A 17847-nucleotide genomic window follows, 5' to 3' on the forward strand; every position below is an offset into this window, starting at 1 on the left:
GGTAGATTTTAAAAGCATTGCTTGTGCAAAAAAGGCCCATTACATGCATATGTGGGCCACCTGCGAGCAACTCAAATTTTAAGAAGCCAGGATATATGTGTGTCAAGAATAAAGTTGTAGAAAAGGGGGTGAGGCATGGGCGTTCCAGGATGGAGTCAAGGCTTACACACGTAACCCCTGAATTTTGCAAGACTAAACATGGCAACGCGTACCGTGTAACTTGCATAACTTTATTACTGGTCCTGATGATGCGCAAGTCTGGAGATTTTGGGCCAGAGTGATCCTGAACACCGGGGGGAGGAAGGGAGGGAGAAAGAGAGAGCCGGCCTCTGTTAGAGAGACAGTCTGAAGCGCTCTGTATCTCCCACTGTAAGAGGGGCAACTTCAACTCAGGGTGGGTTTTGGGTAGTAGTGGTACATAGTTTGTTTTATTTATTTATTTATTTATTTATTTATTTATTTATTTAAAGTTTTTCTATACCAGCATTCGTGATTAAAAATCACATCATGCTGGTTTACATATAACAGGGGGAGTGAGTCAAATAACAGAACATTAACAAGTGCGAAGGTCATAAAGTTACATTAGAACAGGGTAAAGTCTAACTGTGGGAAAGAATTGGAGCAAGAAAAATGATCAGTTAAGGAATAAATATTTACATTATATTGTGAAGTCCCTTAGAGGATGTAGTTGTTATTCAAACGGAATCTGGGAAGGCTTGCTTTTTTACAGACTCTTCCGCCTTAGGCAGACCAATGTAACTCTGGCCTTCTCCCCCCCCCCCCCCCCCCCCCCAAACCTACTGAGCTGTATAGAGTGTCAGATTGTTTCTCTAGTTTCTCTAACAGAGTCTCGCGCTCTCGCTTGCTGTCACTTACTCATGTGAGCATGCATGAGAAGGCTCCATACGTATGCTTGGTAGGGATATTTTAAATGATAACTGTGTACTTGCACACAGTATAAAATTAAGCGTATTTTTGCTTGCATGCCCAATAAGCGTGTTTATGGGCGCACGCGTGCTCCTTTTAAAAATGACGTTAGTGAATCAGGTCCATAGTATATTGTTGATGGTACTATGTTGTTTTAGTCATTAGACATACCATATGTTTCTTTGCTCTGACACTTCCTGCAGCACCCAAAAAGTCGAAGTTTGAAGATATCATAAACCTTCACGTGTGTGCAGACTTGTCCTGTTTACGCATTTTTATTCGGGAACAGAAACGCAGAATTTCAGAAATTAGCATTGAAGGTAAGAGAAAAGGCATTTTAAACTTAAAATGACTATCAAGTATGGCAATTATCCCCTGACATCATTGGGTTTTTTTTTTTAAGGTCTTGATTCTCAAGTGATCATGAGGAAAAGAGCAACTGAAGTTTTTGCAAAATTAAAGAATATTGTTATGGTGGATTCTGATGAAGCAGCTTTATACAAGAAGGTATGTTTCTTTGTGTAGTAAATTATTGCTGTTTTCTAGTGGCACAAATTCTGCCAAGCAGCCCTTGCAGTTCCGGTTGGGGGGGGCCCCCTCTTGCATTCACTTCTCTTCTGAGGTGGGTTCCTTTTCTGAAACTGTTGCTTGTAGACCAATTTGAATTTGCACCAAATCTTCTTCCATTTAAAAAAAAAAAAAAAAAGTCTGCAATGAGTCTTTTTAATGAAATATAGCAAATAAGAACTTGTTTGAATAGGTATATATGCATGTGTGTGTATTTGTGTGCTATTCCTTTATAATTTTAAGATATGGATAATTAATAGGAGATGACAACAGAAAAAGAATAATTGGTCCATCCAGTCTGACTAATTATCTTTGTCTTCACTCCCATGGCCACATCCCAATGGCCAGCGATACCACTGGCTAATTTGTAATCTATCATTGAAATCTGCCTCTACCTGAGGACTGGAGGATAGCAAATATAACACCAGTTTTCAAAAAGGCTCTAGAGGTGACCCTAGTAACTGGAAAGTCTGACATTGGTGCTTGGTAAAATAATATAAGCTATTGCTAAGAACATCTTACTGGGAAAAAGCAAGCCGGGATTTAAGAATGGGAGGTTGTGCCTTACTAATCTATTAGAATTCTTTAAAGGTGTGAATAAGCATGTAACTTTGAGCTGGTTGGTATATTATTTTTGGATTTTCACAAGGCATTTGATAAAGTTCCTCATGAGAGACTCCTCAGAAAACAAAAAAGTCATGGGTTAGGGGGGGTGATCTTACCATATATTGGTAACCCGTTAAAAGATAGAAAACAAGAGTAAAACTAAATGATCAGTTTTACCAATAGAGGCTCTGAAGTAATAAGGTGTGCTAAGCTATGTGAGCAAGTCGGTGCATGGTTCTGTGCACATTTTTGTGTGTAGAACTGTACTCCTGATGTAGCAAGGAGTTTTATGCACACAAAATATGCGTACAACTGTGAGTAAAAATGTGCACACAGAGCAGCACTATGTGTTAATCGAGGCATTAGCTATTACTCTGTAATACAGAGGTGCATAAACTTTACTCGTGTTTTCACAATGCAGGAAATTTAACTCCTGGGCAAAAGTGGAGTCTGAGAAAAGTGAGTCTTTGGTGACTGAGTTTGTGGTATCTGATCCTGTACTCAGTATTTATATACATTAACAGGCTGATACAGTAAGGCGCGTTCGACTGAGCGCATCGTTTACCCTGCAATTGGCCGCATGTTTTCGACGTGCGTCTATTACTCCTTATACTGTAAGGGGTTTAGCACATCAAAAACGTGCGGTCAAACCCCCCAAAAACTAATAGCGCTCATCGCATGCAAATGCATGTTGATGAGGATATTAGTTAATCGCCGGGATACTGAAAGTAAAATGTGTGGCCAATCTGCACATTTTACTCTCAGAAATTAATAACCTGGTAAAGTGTACAGAAAAGCAGAAAATTCTGTACACCCTCAGACTTAATATCCTAGCGATATTAAGTCGGAGGAACCAAAGCTTAAAAAAAAAAAAAAAAAAAAGGAAAAAAAAAATCTGTCCGCCAGTCAGCGGGTTAGAAAAACAGACGCTCAATTTTACCGGCATCCATTTTCCTAACCCATGGCTGTCAGCGGGTTCGAGAACCGATGCCAGTAAAATAGAGCATCAGTTGTCTGACCCGCTGACAACCACTTCTACTGCTAATACAGAGGTGCTAGGGACACACCTCCTCATTAGCACGCCACCTCATTTAAATACAGAATTGTGCGCTCAGGAGAGGTGCCTGGGCACGCGTCAGGGGAGTGGGCGCTCAACACGGAGCGCCTGCTCTCCCGCATTTTTTACTGTATCGTCCCATAAATGTGTGTTTTGTGTGCACAACTTTTATGTGCCAACTTCTGCTTCTAACTCATTATATGTGCATGACTTCTAGGAATACAACTTGTGCTCCTAAATCATATTTTGTGCACAGAAATCGTTTTCTGAACATAGCGCGTATAAACTATGGTTTATGCTTGCAAAACCGTTTATATAAACTATGATTTGTGCACATTAAATATGATTTGTATGTACTATTTATTTTTTTGTACACACTTTTTGGTTTTTGCACTTTGTTAAACTCATGATGCATTTGCATGTTACTTTTTTTTTTTTTTTTTGGTTACAAAATTGTTTGAACTTCAGAGCACAATTTTTACTCATGACTTTTACGTTACAGCTAGAGAGTGAGGGAATCTGTACTGGGACCAGCATTTAACTTAATCATTATTGATCTGGAAAAGGGAGCAATGAGTGAAGTGGTCAGATTTGTAGATGACATATAAATATTGAAAGTAGTTAACACAGGCAGCTCAGTGTGCTGCAGCAAACAGAATGGAAGGAATGGAATGGTGAATAAAATGGAGAATTTCATAATACTTCTGTATCGCTCCATGGTGAGATTGTACTGTGTACAATTCTAGTCACCGTATCTCAAAAAACATATATTTGCACTGGAAAATGTACAGAGAGAGGTGACCAAAATGATAACGGGGATGGAAAGGCTAAAGAAGTTAGGGCTGTTCAGCTTGGAGAAAAGACTTGAGGTGGGATATGAAAGAGGTCTGTAAACTCATGAGAGGAATAAAACTGGTAAATGTGAATCTGTTACTTACTTTTTCAGGTAATACAAGGACTAGGGGAGTACTGCATGCAGTAAACAAGTAATACATTTAAAACAAATTGGAGAAAATTATTTTTCATTCAGTGCACAGTTAAGCTCTGGAATTCATTGCCAGAGGATGTGGTTAAGGCAATTAGCATAGATGGGTTTAAAAAATGCTTGGATAAGTTCCTGGAGACGTCCATAAAATGCTATTAATCAAATTGACTTAGGGAATAGCCACTACTTATTGCCGGCATTAGTAGCATGGGGTTTATTTACTATTTGGGATTTGCCAGGTACTTTTTCCTGGATTGGCCACTGTTGGAAACAGGATGCTGGGCTTGATGGATCCTCGGTCTGACCCAGTATGGCAACTTCTTATGTTCTAACTACAGAAAAACCTTGTAAAACTATGAAACTTGGCATCTAAATGGCAGATGAATTTAATGTGGCCAAGTTCAAAATTATCCACATAGGAAAAAAAGATTTTTAACTATAGGCACACACTGTTGGACTTTGCATTATGAATAACCACCAGAAGAAAGATCTTGGAGTCATTGTGGACAATATGGTGAAATCCTTAGCTCAGTTTGCGATGACAGTCAAAAAAGCAAGTAGAGTGTTAGAGATTATATGGTAAGGATTGGAGAATAAAACTGTGAATAGCATAATGCCTCTGTATAAATCTACGATGTGACTTCATCTTGAGTATTATGTGCAGTTCTGGTTGCCCAATCTCAACAAAGATATAGCAGAAGTAGAAAAGGTACAGAGAAGGGCAACAATATTGAGAGAGGGGATGGAGCAGTTCCATTATGAAAAAATGCTAAACAGGTTAGGGCTTTTCAACTTTGAGAAGAGATGACTATAAGGAGTTACGATAAAGATTAATAAAGTTATGAGTGGGGTGGAAGGCATAAATAGAAATGTTTTTTTACCCTTTCAGATAGCACTTGGAATAGGGAGCGGTCCATGAAATAGCAGGTTTGCATACCTGTAAACAGCAATGTAAATTAGCCATAAAACGTGAGGTGACTTCATCCGATGGTGCCAAATCTATCCAAGCTCAGTAAAAACTTTACTGAGCATGCATGGTGGTTCCCATGTGCATGCTGCCTCATGAGCCCCTTAGTTAATTTCAGAGCTTAACAAGCTTTAGCAAGGTAGATGATTCTCCAGGAAGGTGGATGGAAAATAAGCATGGCTAATTCATCTTGCTGTCTATGGAGAATTCTGTTTACAGGTAAGCAAACTTTTCCCAATACAAACAGGGCTGAATTAGCCATGAGATATGGGGAGTCCCAAGCTTGAGGGGTTGTACAGTGGGATGCTTAACAACCCAGTCCCACCAGTGGACTGGGTTGTCCAAAACTATCAATTCTTAACACATTTTCCAGACAGTAATAGGATATGAAGGTGTACACAGATGATCAAGTCGCACCTTTGCAGATGTCTTAGTAGAGATGGCATTTAGGTGTGCCACTGAAGTCACCATGGCTGTTGCTTGGATCTATAGATTAGAAAAATGATGTGTATTGGGATTTTAATGTCCATAGATGGAAAGCATGATTTCTCACTGGCGGTAGCTTTTGGTAGCCGAGGCCACTATAGCTTCTTTCTGTAATTCAGAAATGTTCAGCCCATGTGTCATTTGCTGTTTCTATAAATAACTTAAATAGAATAAATCAAATCCTCTTCATGTGTCACTTCCTGCGCTTGCTGTCAACTGCATCCTAATACTTATTTATTCCTACATTTTCTCTTTGTTACTGTTATCCATTTGCCTCCATTTTGGCTTCCTTTCTGCTGTCCCTCCAAACCTAAATGATCACATTTTATATTTGCAGGACTCAATTCACCCCCGTCTGCGTGGGCTTCCACTTGGCAAACGGTAGCCAAACATTAGATTTGCATGACTACTGTGTGAAAGAAAAAATTATGAGCTGTTTGGAGCTAGCAAATAATTTGGCATGGCTAGTAAAAAAACAAAAAAAAACAAAACCCCACATTTTAGAACTGCACAGGAGGTGCAGCCACCTTAGACTATGCACTATTGCCTTCTGCCCCTAACCTAGCCCACCAAAAATTAATCACCCATACACTTGCATGGCATTTAAATGCCTTTCAATCCTGAATCTATTTCTGCTTAGAGTGGGTAATAGCTTTTATAGCTTTTGTTTTTTGCTGCATAGATCCCATTATTTTCTATGGGATGAAAAACTTCATATTATTCATTAATAAAATCTGTTTATGTCTGTGAATTTTTTTCAGTATGCAGTATTTAGTGATGAATATTTGTGTGTTTATATATTTAGTTTGTCATTTTTCTAAAGATTTTGTTCAGAATTTGCTTATCTATTGGCAAGGAGCTCCATTGTGATTATATTTGTTTGTAGCTGATAGCTGCTGTTTGATATGTAGCTCATTCAGTGTTTTCTACATATGAGTTATTTCTCCCTTTTATTGGATTGCTGTCTGTGAAGTTATGGAAAAAAGAAAAAAAAATTGAATTATGTTGTGAATAGAGTGAACATCAAACTGTATTTTCCTCCCAAGGAAGAAAATGGAAGCTGGCTTGTGCCTCCTTGTTTTCTTTTTAGTCTATCACATTCCATTGGAATAAAATACAAATTAGTAGCAGGAATGAGATTTTAAAGAAAGAACATCAGTCTCCACCAGAAATCTTCGCACTTGTTTTTTTAAAAGTAGCTTGCCTTGATCTTCCTGCTAATTACAGTGCTATAGAAAGTCTACATCCCCTTGAATATTTCTCACATTTTATTTATATCAGTGCATCAGATTTGCTTGCATTTAAATTTGGATATTTTTCCATTTATGAGCACACCATACTCCATAACTTTCAGAGTCAAAAATATTTTAAGTGACATAGTATATATATATCCAAAAATACTGAAATCCAGTTGAATAAATCCCCCTCCCCTCCCCTCCCCTCCCCAAGTCAGTACTTGGTGGAAACGCCTTTTGTAGCAATTTCAGCTGTGAATCTTTGGGAATCGTTCTCCATCAACTTTGTATACCTAGATTTGTCAATATTTAGACAACAATCTTCAAGGTATGCTATAGATTTTGGATTGGATTGAGGTCTGTACTCTGACTGGGCCACTCCAGGACATTTAACTTTTCGTTCCTTAGCAGCTCCAATATAATTCAAACTGTGTGTTTTAGGGGGGATTGTCATGCTTGAAGGGTGAACTTCCATCTTAATTCAGCTTTCTTACAGAAGGCTGCAGATTTTCCTCAAGGAGTTTTTTGTGCTTTATTCACTTTCCCTTCTGTTCTGATAAGTGCCCCAGTCCTTGCAGATGAGAAACATCCCGATAACATGATGCAGCAGCACAGTAGGGATGGTGTTCTCCATGTGATGTACTGTGTTGAGTTTGCACCAAAGGCAATGCTTTGCATTCAGGCCAAAAAGTTGTATTTTAGTTTTGTCAGACTACAAAACCTTTTGCTACATAGCTACGGTATCTGCTGAGTGTTCTTTCCATACTTAAATGAGATTCAAGGTGGGATTTCTTGAGTAATGGCTTTCTTCCAACCACACTACTATCTAGGTCAGATTTGTGATGTTTGGAATATTGTTGTGACATGCATACTTTGACCAATCTTTTGTAGCTCTTTCATAGTTTCCACTGGTTTCTTGGTTGCCTCCCTGATCAGGCTACTTTTTCTTTGGTCATCCAGTTTGGAGGGATAGCCTGAATGAGGCAGGGTCATGGTTTCATCATCTTAATCATCTTGACCATGCTCCATGGCATTGGTTCTCAACCTTTTTTCGGCCGGGACACACCTGACAGATGGTTCTCAAGTGCGTGACACACTGAACATGTGACCGTCATGGGACAAAATGTAAATATACATTCTGCATCCTCAGGAACCACATCGACCCCCAAAAATGGGTGCAGAGCAGAACTAGGGCATTACCCGTACAGCTCACGATACAAAAAAAGATATTCTGGATCTGATGACAACTCAGTAAAAGCAAAACAAACTCTCTTTACTGACAAGCACAATACCCCTCCTTATGAAAAGACAGTAATTTACCACTACAAATATTTAACCAGGCCCTAAACACTAATACACCTCCTATTGGGAAAACAGAGCAAGCCAAGCTGCTATAGATAGATACCCACTTAGAAATAATTGTAAAACTATACTAATAAATGTTACAAAACAGCTGATGAACAGAATAACATCCAACAATTACAAACTCATAAAAATTAATAAAAATTGTCTAAATATCAAAATATTTCAAAACAGCAGACACATCACATAATACCCAATAATTAAAATGGCAGTCAATCAAGAAAAATAAACTTAAAAAGCTGCCTTTACTTACCCTCTCCATCAACTCTCCTACTCCTTTCCCTTGCAGACCAATAGCACTCACCAGAAGCAGCAGTGGCTGCTGAAACTAAGTCCTCTTCCTTAGGGCCCACAACCAGTCACAACCAGTCTCTGTCTCACACAGACTAGTAACTTCCCTAACTAGTATCTCTTCCTCACACACACACACACACACACACACACACACACACACACACACACACCAGTCACCTCCCTGACCAGACTCTCTCAATCACACACATGCTCTGTCACTTTCATGCAATCTCACACATACTCTGTCACTTACAACCACAAACACTGCCACTCATGCACCCATTGTACCACACACACACAAGCTCTCACTCAGGCACCCATTCTACCACACACACACAAAGCTGCCACTCACCACCCAGGCACCCATTCTACCACAGGCACACAAGCTTTCACTCATGCACCCAAGCATGCATTCCAACACACACACACACACAAAGCTGCCACTCACGCACCCAGACACCCATTCTAACACACACACACACACACACACACACACACACACACACACACACACACAAAGCTGCCACTCACCACCCAGGCACCCATTCTACCACAGGCACACAAGCTTTCACTCATGCACCCAAGCATGCATTCCAACACCAACACACACACACACACACACACACACACACAAAGCTGCCACTCACGCACCCAGGCACCCATTCTAACACACACACACATATACACACACAAAGCTGCCACTCACGCACTCAGGCACCCATTCTAACACACACACACACAGCTGCCACTCAGGCACCCATTCTACCACAGGCACACAAGCTCTCACACATGCACCCAGTCACCCATTCTACCACACACACACACACACACACACACACACACACAAGCTCTCACTCATGCACCCAGGCACCCATTCTACCACAGGCACAGAAGTTCTCACTCATGCACCCAGGCACCCATTCAACCACACACACACAAGCTCACATGAAGCCTCTTCTCATTGTTTGGCCCAATAAGCCTGGCCTCCACTTCTCAGCCGCCTCTGGCCTGACTCCCGCGGTGCGCAGGGTCTCTCCACTCATCAGCCGCCAGCGGCGCACAGCGTCTCTTCGTTCTTCGGCCCTGCCGGCGGTGGCGCGCAGGTCTTTCCACTCTTCAGCTGCCGCCGGCGGCACACAGCGTCTCTTCCTCCTTCGGCCCCGCCAGCGTCGGCGAGCAGGTCTCTTCACTCTTCAGCCGCTGCCGGCGGCACGCAGCGTCTCTTCCTCCTTCAGCACCGCCGGCATCGGCGCGCAGGTCTCTCCAGCCGCCGCTGGCGCCGCACACCATCTCTTCCTCCTTCGGCCCCGCCGGCATCGGCGCGGAGGTGTTTCCACTCTTCAGCCGCCGCTGGTGGCGCGCAGCATCTCTTCATTCTTTGGCTGGCGTCGGCACAAAGCGTCTCTTCATTCTTCGGCCCCGCTGGCGTCAGCGCGCAGGTCTCTCTGCTCTTCAGCCGCCGGCAGCGCACACAGCGTCTCTTCATTCTTCGGCCCCGCCAGCCTGGCCTCCAGTGGTGGCGCACAGCATCTCTCCATTCTTCAGCCCCACCCCTGGGGAGAAGGGAAGCACAAGCGGGGCAGTGGAATACCGGGAGCCGCAACACACTGGTTGAGAACCACTGCTCCAAGGGATATTCAAGACTGCAATTCTTTTATACCCATCCCTGGATCTGTAACTTTACACAATTTTTGTCCTGGAGTTCTTTTGACATTTCCTTGGCCTGATGCTTGGGTCTTTGCTTTGAAATGGACCAGCAGAGAGAACCAAAAGTAACTGATGAATGTATCCTGTCAGCATGTGAATCAGTACAGATTAACACAAGTGAGGCCGATTCACTTTGGTATGGGCTTATGAAGGTGATTGGTTACACCAGAGCTTTATTTAGGATTGCAACAGAAGTGCAAGGGAAGTAGGTACTTATCCAACCAAGCTAGTTCATGTCTTAATTTCAGGTATTTTCTAAGGAATTCTGGAATATATTTTTCACTTGGCAGTTGTGGGGTAGGATATGTGGATGCATGGAACAAAAACTGGTTTAATGCGCTTTACTTACAGGTTATAAAGCAACAAAGAACATTTTTGAAAAGGTGTAAATTTTTTTTTAAACTTTATTTTTATTAAATTAAAAAAAAATATAGAAAGCATACAAAACTTTTTGTGTACAGAAACATGAAAACCATATAAGGAAAAATAAAAGCAAATATACAATTACAAGAAATTTGCTTCCAGAACCAGGTCAATCAACAATATGGAGGAGGAAAGTAAATAAGGGAAAAGGGTATAAGCTTTATAGCCACTGTATATGCCAATACATGGAGTAACCATAGATGCCTGTATGCTTTCTGACATACCCACACTGTACTATCATATAACTGCACTTACATACAACATTGAAAGCAGCAAAATGTAAGGAAAGGCGGTACATAACAGCTGCATGTACCAAAGTGGGAACATCTTATCCATTCGCTGATACTCTGCATCTTATGACCCAGGGTCTTCTGGATCTTTCTATTTAGTTTCTCCTCAAAAATTGTTGATGCCAACATGACCTGGAAGGCAGGAGGAGAGGTATGTCTTGGGACACCAAAGATGGTATCGGTGGATGAGATCTGGATCCTCAGATACTGATGTGATTCCCAGGAAAGCATGGAAAATGAGGTGGTCTCACCACGGGAATACTTGGGAGGGGGGATTCGAAGCTGTCACCAGAAGGTTCCTGCTTCTGGAGACCGATGCTGATACTTCTTGGCGTTTGATTGATGCATGTTGTCGAGCTCTGTGATGCAGAACCCTTTGCTCATTTTAGGTGGAGAAGCCGACATTGGCCTGTCTTCCTGGTCTTCTCTGATAGTTGTTGAGGTGGGATTGATACCCTCTTGATATTAATGCACTGCCAGTGGTTGGTGCAGCTCCTAGATCCCTCGGTGTCAATACTTCTGATACGGATGGACTGGATTTATGATACCTGACATGCTTTTCTATGACCTAAAGTACCTGATTTGGAAGGTTATATTTTTGTGGTGGTCACTTTGGCACCCAAAGTCAGTGAGCTTCAGGCCCTGGTGACTTGGGCACTTTAGTCTACATTTTTTCTTAGTAGGAAGGTTCTGTGCATGCATCCTAAATTCCTGTCTAAAGTACTGTCTGACTTCCACCTTAACCGACCAACTTCCAACAGTTATTTCAAGGGTCTCATGTCCACAAAGGTGAATATGTGCTACATAGTTTAGACTGCAAGAGAGCCTTGGCCTTCTATTTTGAGCAAACTGAAGTCCTTAGAAAGTCCATCTAGCTTTTTGGAGTTCTTTTTGACTCCAGCAATCCTGCAATTGCCTTTGCTAAACATGCCCTTTTGAATTGGGTAGCAGATTGCATCAAGTTCTTTTATTACCAGACAAGCCTAAATCTGTTGGGTCATGTCAAGGCTCATAGTGCCAGAACCATGGCAGCATTAGTAGCCGACTCAAGATCAGCCTCCATGGAGATCTGCAGAACCGTGACATGGAGTTCCTTCTACACATTAACATCACACTATTGCTTGGACACTATTGCTTGGACAGGGACTCCTGCTACGACAGTAGGCTTGGCCAGTTTTCCTGAGGGGGTCTATTTGAGTTGTAGAACTCAACTCCACCCCCCTCTCTGCCCCTCAGGCCTGTTTTGCTTCCAGGCTATACCTATTTAAACCAAATTAAAAAAAAATCTTCAGAAAATACAAATCTGGTTGGTTAACACTAAAATCAGTTTCTGTTCGTTGGCACTGTTTTGGATTCCCCATTTTGATTTGGGGTAGTCTGTTGCTAGGGACTCTCTATCTGTGAGGACTGCCAGTCTGCTTGTCATCGGAAGAAGCAGACTTCTCCAAGGACAGCAGGATGGCAGCCCCCACAAACAATGCCCCAACTGCCCTTAGTTCTCCAAATCTGAGCTAAATTATAGACTAAAGAAGCCCCACATAGATGCACGGAGGAATAACATACTTCACATGCCCAATAGGGCATGCTCAAGTCAGACTTCATTGGTGAGCTTCATCTGATGATGTCATCTATGTGTTACAAGTAAGCAACTCTGCTTTCTGTATCTACCAAAAAAAAAAATGTTTAGTAAGTCAGGCTCACATGTATAAATCACAGGGATCAGTGTCATTTTATAATCACTAGCTCTAGGAGTTCTAAAGATTTTTGGAAAACATGGAAACTAGCCCATATTTTTCAGAGCCAGGGGAAAAAAAGTGTATAGCTTTTTCTTTCTTTTTTTTTTTTTTAAGGTTTTCCCTTTGTTTTGTTTTCTACTTATTTTGCTTTTTCATTGACAATTTTTGCCCCCCACCCCCAGCCTTTCTACCCTTTTCTTACAGCCTCTCTTCTTCAGTGGCTAATGACAGAAGGTAATTTGGGGGTCCGGGTCTCCCCTCCCATATGGGCCCAACTCCTTTCTTGCCCAGCCACTGATGGCAGCTACTTCCTCAGCTGGACTGGCTTCTTTCCAGCCCAGCTGGTGATGGCAACTGATCTTTTGTCTGTGCCCAGCTTCCTGCTGCATGGCTGCTACCAGAAGCTCATTTCCTGAGCATAGGTGCCACATTTTATGTGACTGAGATTCTTCTAACTCTCATTTTCTACAGTATTAATATATATTTGATAAAGTGAAAAAAATAGTTGTAAAACAGAAAGGTGGATCAGATCGTCATAGGAAGAGCCATGATTATCTGGTGCAGGAAAAATGACAAGAGGCAGGTGGCACCTTGTAGACTAACCAATTTATTGAGGCATGAGCTTTCTGATGAAGTGGACACTGTCCTTGAAAGCTCATGTCTCAATAAATTGGTTAATCTATAAGGTGTCAATGGCCCCTTGTCATTAAAGGTGGAAACATACTAATGGTGATGAAGATAGCTAGTCCAGAGTGATATGGGATTGAATTTTGAATCAGTTCAGACTTATTTGTGGAGTGTGTTACACACATTTTCAAAGGGAATGTACGTGTATTTTTTGTTTGAAAATTATTCCACAAAAGCTACCTGAACATACAAACTTTATGAAAATACAGAAATATATGCATAAAAGCAAACCCCTCCCCAACTTTGCCCCTGGAAGTACCTCTGCCCATTGTAGGTGGAAGTATTCACATATAGGCCTTACGTGCCTAGTTTTAAATGCATATTGGGTTTGCAGTTTTGTAAAAGTCCATTTCCATTGGTATAGCACTGTTTTACATGGGAAAATGGCCTTGGGAATTACACTCTTTATTACATAAAGATGGTACCTACTTACAATCCAAATTGGTACATGAAGCAAGATAGACCATTTTCAAAACTGTCCAGGTTAATTGGCTGTCTAAAATTAGCCCCCCCCCCCCCCCAAAGTGACTGAAGTAAATGTGTACTGTTTCACAATGCATTTATTTTAACTGCATTAAGGGGAGGCATTCATTGGGGTGTGTTTTGGGTGGGAGTTGAAAGTAAGCACGTAAATTATATTTGCTAATCTACATGTTATTTTTCATTGAAAATCTACCTGCACCCACATCTGCAAAATCTGTGGGTACTTTGTAGTTTTCAAAGGGGATTGTGAGTTCACTTTCCCTTAAATTTGGAATGAAACTTTATTTCAATTTCCTTTTTTTTTTTTATTTTTTTTTTTTTTTAAGGCTGTATATATCACTGGAAAAGAAGTCTTCAGTTTTAAACTGATATCATATGTGGATGCTACAGAGGGTGCTTCCTACACAGACATGGCTGTAGTTGACAGCCATATCAATTTAACAGTTGGTTGCATTCAAGTCATTTTTGTCAACAAGTTTGTTTCATCTATTTTGGTAAGTTATACTAATTTAAAAGTTACCTTTTGCCTTAATAATGTTAAAATCCATAAGTGATGCTTCTGGAGTCAGAATGGCAAGGTATTAACTGGAAGCACTGTACAGTATTCCCTTATTTTTACTAGTGAAATGATTGGTGATGAATATGAGGATCCTACAAAAAGCATAAAGAGAGAAATATTTTTATTCTAAGTATAATTAATTTTCTGAAGTTGAGAAGTTCACAGTTCACATGGGATGACTTGGCTCTCTCCTAGCTGGTGAAAGCACCATATACCTTTAGATTTGTGAAATAAAGTATCTGCCCATTGATTTAGTGAGTTTCAGTATCTAGTGATAGATCCACTTTATACCAAATTTCTTCATACTAGGGTGATAATTTGCAAACATTTTAGTCCTAACTAAAATGGTATTGGATTTCCAGTCAATAGTCCTATCATTTATTATACCCTGGTAGGGCTGATCTTCAAGGATCATGTCAAGGCACATCATTGTTATGGCCATGGTGATATTAGTTACCTATTTATGGTTTACCTTCATTGAGGAGATTTGGAATATGAAGTTGTCTAGGTATTCACATTGTATTACTGTATAGACATTGCCTCCTGGGTGGAAATATTAGGATTGGGTTGTTCATTCTCCACGTTTTCTTTGATGGATGAAGCCCAACTCCATCCCTTGCGGCAGTGTTTCCCAATCTTTTCACACCCAAGGTGCCACCTACATTAATAAAAAAAATGTATGGCATACCAGTTTTCATGGAGCAGGCAGTGTGGACATGGAAGGGACTCATATGACCAAAAGAAGAGCTAGGAAAGCACTGAAAGCCCCACCAATCTCTTACAAGTTGTGAAGTAAAGACAGGGGGGGGAGGGGGCGAAGACACACATAAACCCATCATGATAGATTAGCTCCCTCTGTGTATAAGTGCAGGAGAAGGGGGAAGTCAGGGTGGTATGGGGAACTGGCTAAGTTAGTTACCTTTGCTGCAGCACGTGGCTGCCTGAGCTCCTTCAGTGCTGCTGCTTTCAACACTCAAGTGAGTCACATTCAGTGCTCAGTGCACACACTCCCCATCTTACTCATTCTGGGGTTAAGACAGAAGCTAGAAGAACTCAAAAGATGAGGTGCTCTGTGCAATGTTTTGCACAAATCAGGTCCCAGCTATCCATGCTCTGCATGTTGCCCATTAATTACCACACTCCATAGCTCATGCTGTAGCTAGGAAGAACAGGCATGCATGATTATACATGTTTCAGAAAGGAGTTCCTACATGTTTAAAACCACCCTGAGGTCTTGTTGTAAGGTGCTGAAAGCAGAGCACAATTGCTGGTCTGGATATCCTCATCAGGCAGTGGCAATTTTTCTGTGGCACATCTAATCAGGTCTGAAGGCACACCAGTGCCATGGAACACTGGTCTAAATATCAACACTGGAAACTCTCTAGGCTGCAGAACATGAGCTTTGGATCAATATAGTCCTCTCTTCAGATGTAACTATACTACTTCAAAAAGGAAGCTTTTGTCTAGTGGTAGAGCAGGAGGGTATGTAGCAGAAATTGGATTACTATTGTGGAATCTAACCAATGAGGCATGTTCTGGTCCCTGGGCAGTTCCCCTGTCCAAGTGGGGGAGAGACACCACACTCAGTCACTTTGCTTTATAAGTAATTCTTGTATCATACAAGGAGATGAGCAGAAAGCCAGTCTGGCCCAGTAACAGGTCCCAGAATTCTTTATGCTGTTTGAGAACAAAAGTGACATTTCATCAAGCACAGGCATCACGTAACTTGCAGGGGCAAAGGATTACTTAATCCACAAGCTAAGTGAGGGCTAGAAGTATGAAAAGCTAGCCAAACCACTAGACTGTTCTATTTACTGAGAAAACAGGATTCTTCATAAAGGTACTTTTCACATTTCTGGTACTTGATAAGTTTGTTGAAGCAATAATTTGTTCTATTCACTTCCACATTTTCCAGTCAGCTAGTATTTGTATCAATTGTTGTGGTTGACCGACCCAATTGAGACTGGCATCAGAGAGCCATTTCCCCTGCCTGGTTGTGAGATGAGAATCACACTCAGTAGTAATAGAGCCTTTATTGCTGTTACTGCAGAATACCTGTATAAGGAGATAGCTGAAAGTATCTGAGGCTGGTACGAAGTTCTGTCCCTTATATAGAACTTCAGAACAATAGTGGAACAGTGCAAGGCCTAATGAACATACAGATCATGTAGCTCATAGGTGAATAAGAGTACTAAAACTGCAGGTTAAGTGAGGGTCTGAAGTGGGAACTGCTTGCTTAACCCAAAGGAAAATATCAGCCCAGTCCAGCTTGCAGGTGTAGATGATTATTAGACTGTAATCAGGACGAGTGTTGGGGATGTGGAAATGGTCATTTGAACGCAGGCTAGCTGTTAGCCTTTACGTATGTAAACCCATGCTGGGACTTAGAGCGAGGGAATATTTTCTCCATCCTTGACATCTGTTGCAACTATGTTACAAAAATAGCCTGTTTGCATGGCAGGAGCCTTACTTACATGTTAACCACAGCTGATATTTTCCAGGAGGCACTAGAATAATGGTCTTATCTGCTGCATCTACATCTAGACACAGTAGCTAACTGCAATACACTTACTACTTGACTGAAACAGTATCCTTCTGAGACACAAATGTTTGTCATGAGCATTTACTATATTGTATGACCTATTTTCTATCCTATGTTAACGCTTTCATTGCACAATATTGTATTGCTAGGCAGAAGTATAACTTAGGCCAAGATCAGCTGACCTTGGATTCTGTTCAATACTATCTACAATACAAATGTCAGCTAAAAACTGTAGCTTAAATGTCAAGGGACTAGCATGGCCTAACATAAGCTTGTTCTGACTTTGGTTCAAGTCTTATGTGCCTAGTAAGCCCTAAATACCTATGGGGTAGATATTCAAAAGCTAATTAGATGGATAACTAAAGAGTTATCTGTCTAAATGACAAAGCTGCTATTTTCAAAATCTTAACTGGCTGTATTCTAGCCGGATAAGTTATCTTAAGTTGGGGGGACATTACGGGAGCAGGCAATAGGCGTTCCTGGGAGGAGCGGAGTTAGCTGATTAGGATACACCTATCCAGCTATCTTTAAAATATTTATTTTTATTTATTTATTTCCAGCTTTTATATATCATGCACGCAACAAGCTGACCGGAATGGTGCACAACACAATCAAAAACACAGAAATAAAATTTAAAAAAAATACACACACTGCTAAATATCCCAGTTAAGTAACCGGATAGGTGTATCCTGCCAACTTTAGTCGCTCAGTGGCTGAATATGGACCCCCTATGAATATAAGTGGCTACCCTTGCAGCCTCTTCATCAGTGACCGTGCATAAAGCACCTCTGAGGGGGCAAGACCTCATTCCTTTCCACACATCAATTTGCAGATCTTAATCACTGTAGAAATTGTTGCCAAGATGCTGCTTTGGTAACAGATTATCAGGACTGAGAGCAGGACGTGGTAGAGGCACCCAAAATGAGTCTTCAAT

At 41.2% G+C, this 17847-nt stretch overlaps 1 protein-coding gene across 3 annotated transcripts in view; it reads left to right on the forward strand.

The window, feature by feature from the left end:
• Nucleotides 1-17847, forward strand: part of VPS13A (vacuolar protein sorting 13 homolog A) — a 745426-nt gene that overhangs the window by 339273 nt on the left and 388306 nt on the right. For all 3 annotated transcript variants that reach the window (XM_029616432.1, XM_029616443.1, XM_029616452.1), the window contains exons 30-32: nt 1131-1247; nt 1331-1434; nt 14139-14306. In XM_029616432.1, the coding sequence (XP_029472292.1) occupies nt 1131-1247; nt 1331-1434; nt 14139-14306 (389 nt within the window). The remainder of the gene's footprint in view (nt 1-1130; nt 1248-1330; nt 1435-14138; nt 14307-17847) is intronic.

This window comes from Rhinatrema bivittatum, chromosome 1, assembly GCF_901001135.1.
Source record: "Rhinatrema bivittatum chromosome 1, aRhiBiv1.1, whole genome shotgun sequence".
NCBI classification, from domain to species: domain Eukaryota; kingdom Metazoa; phylum Chordata; class Amphibia; order Gymnophiona; family Rhinatrematidae; genus Rhinatrema; species Rhinatrema bivittatum.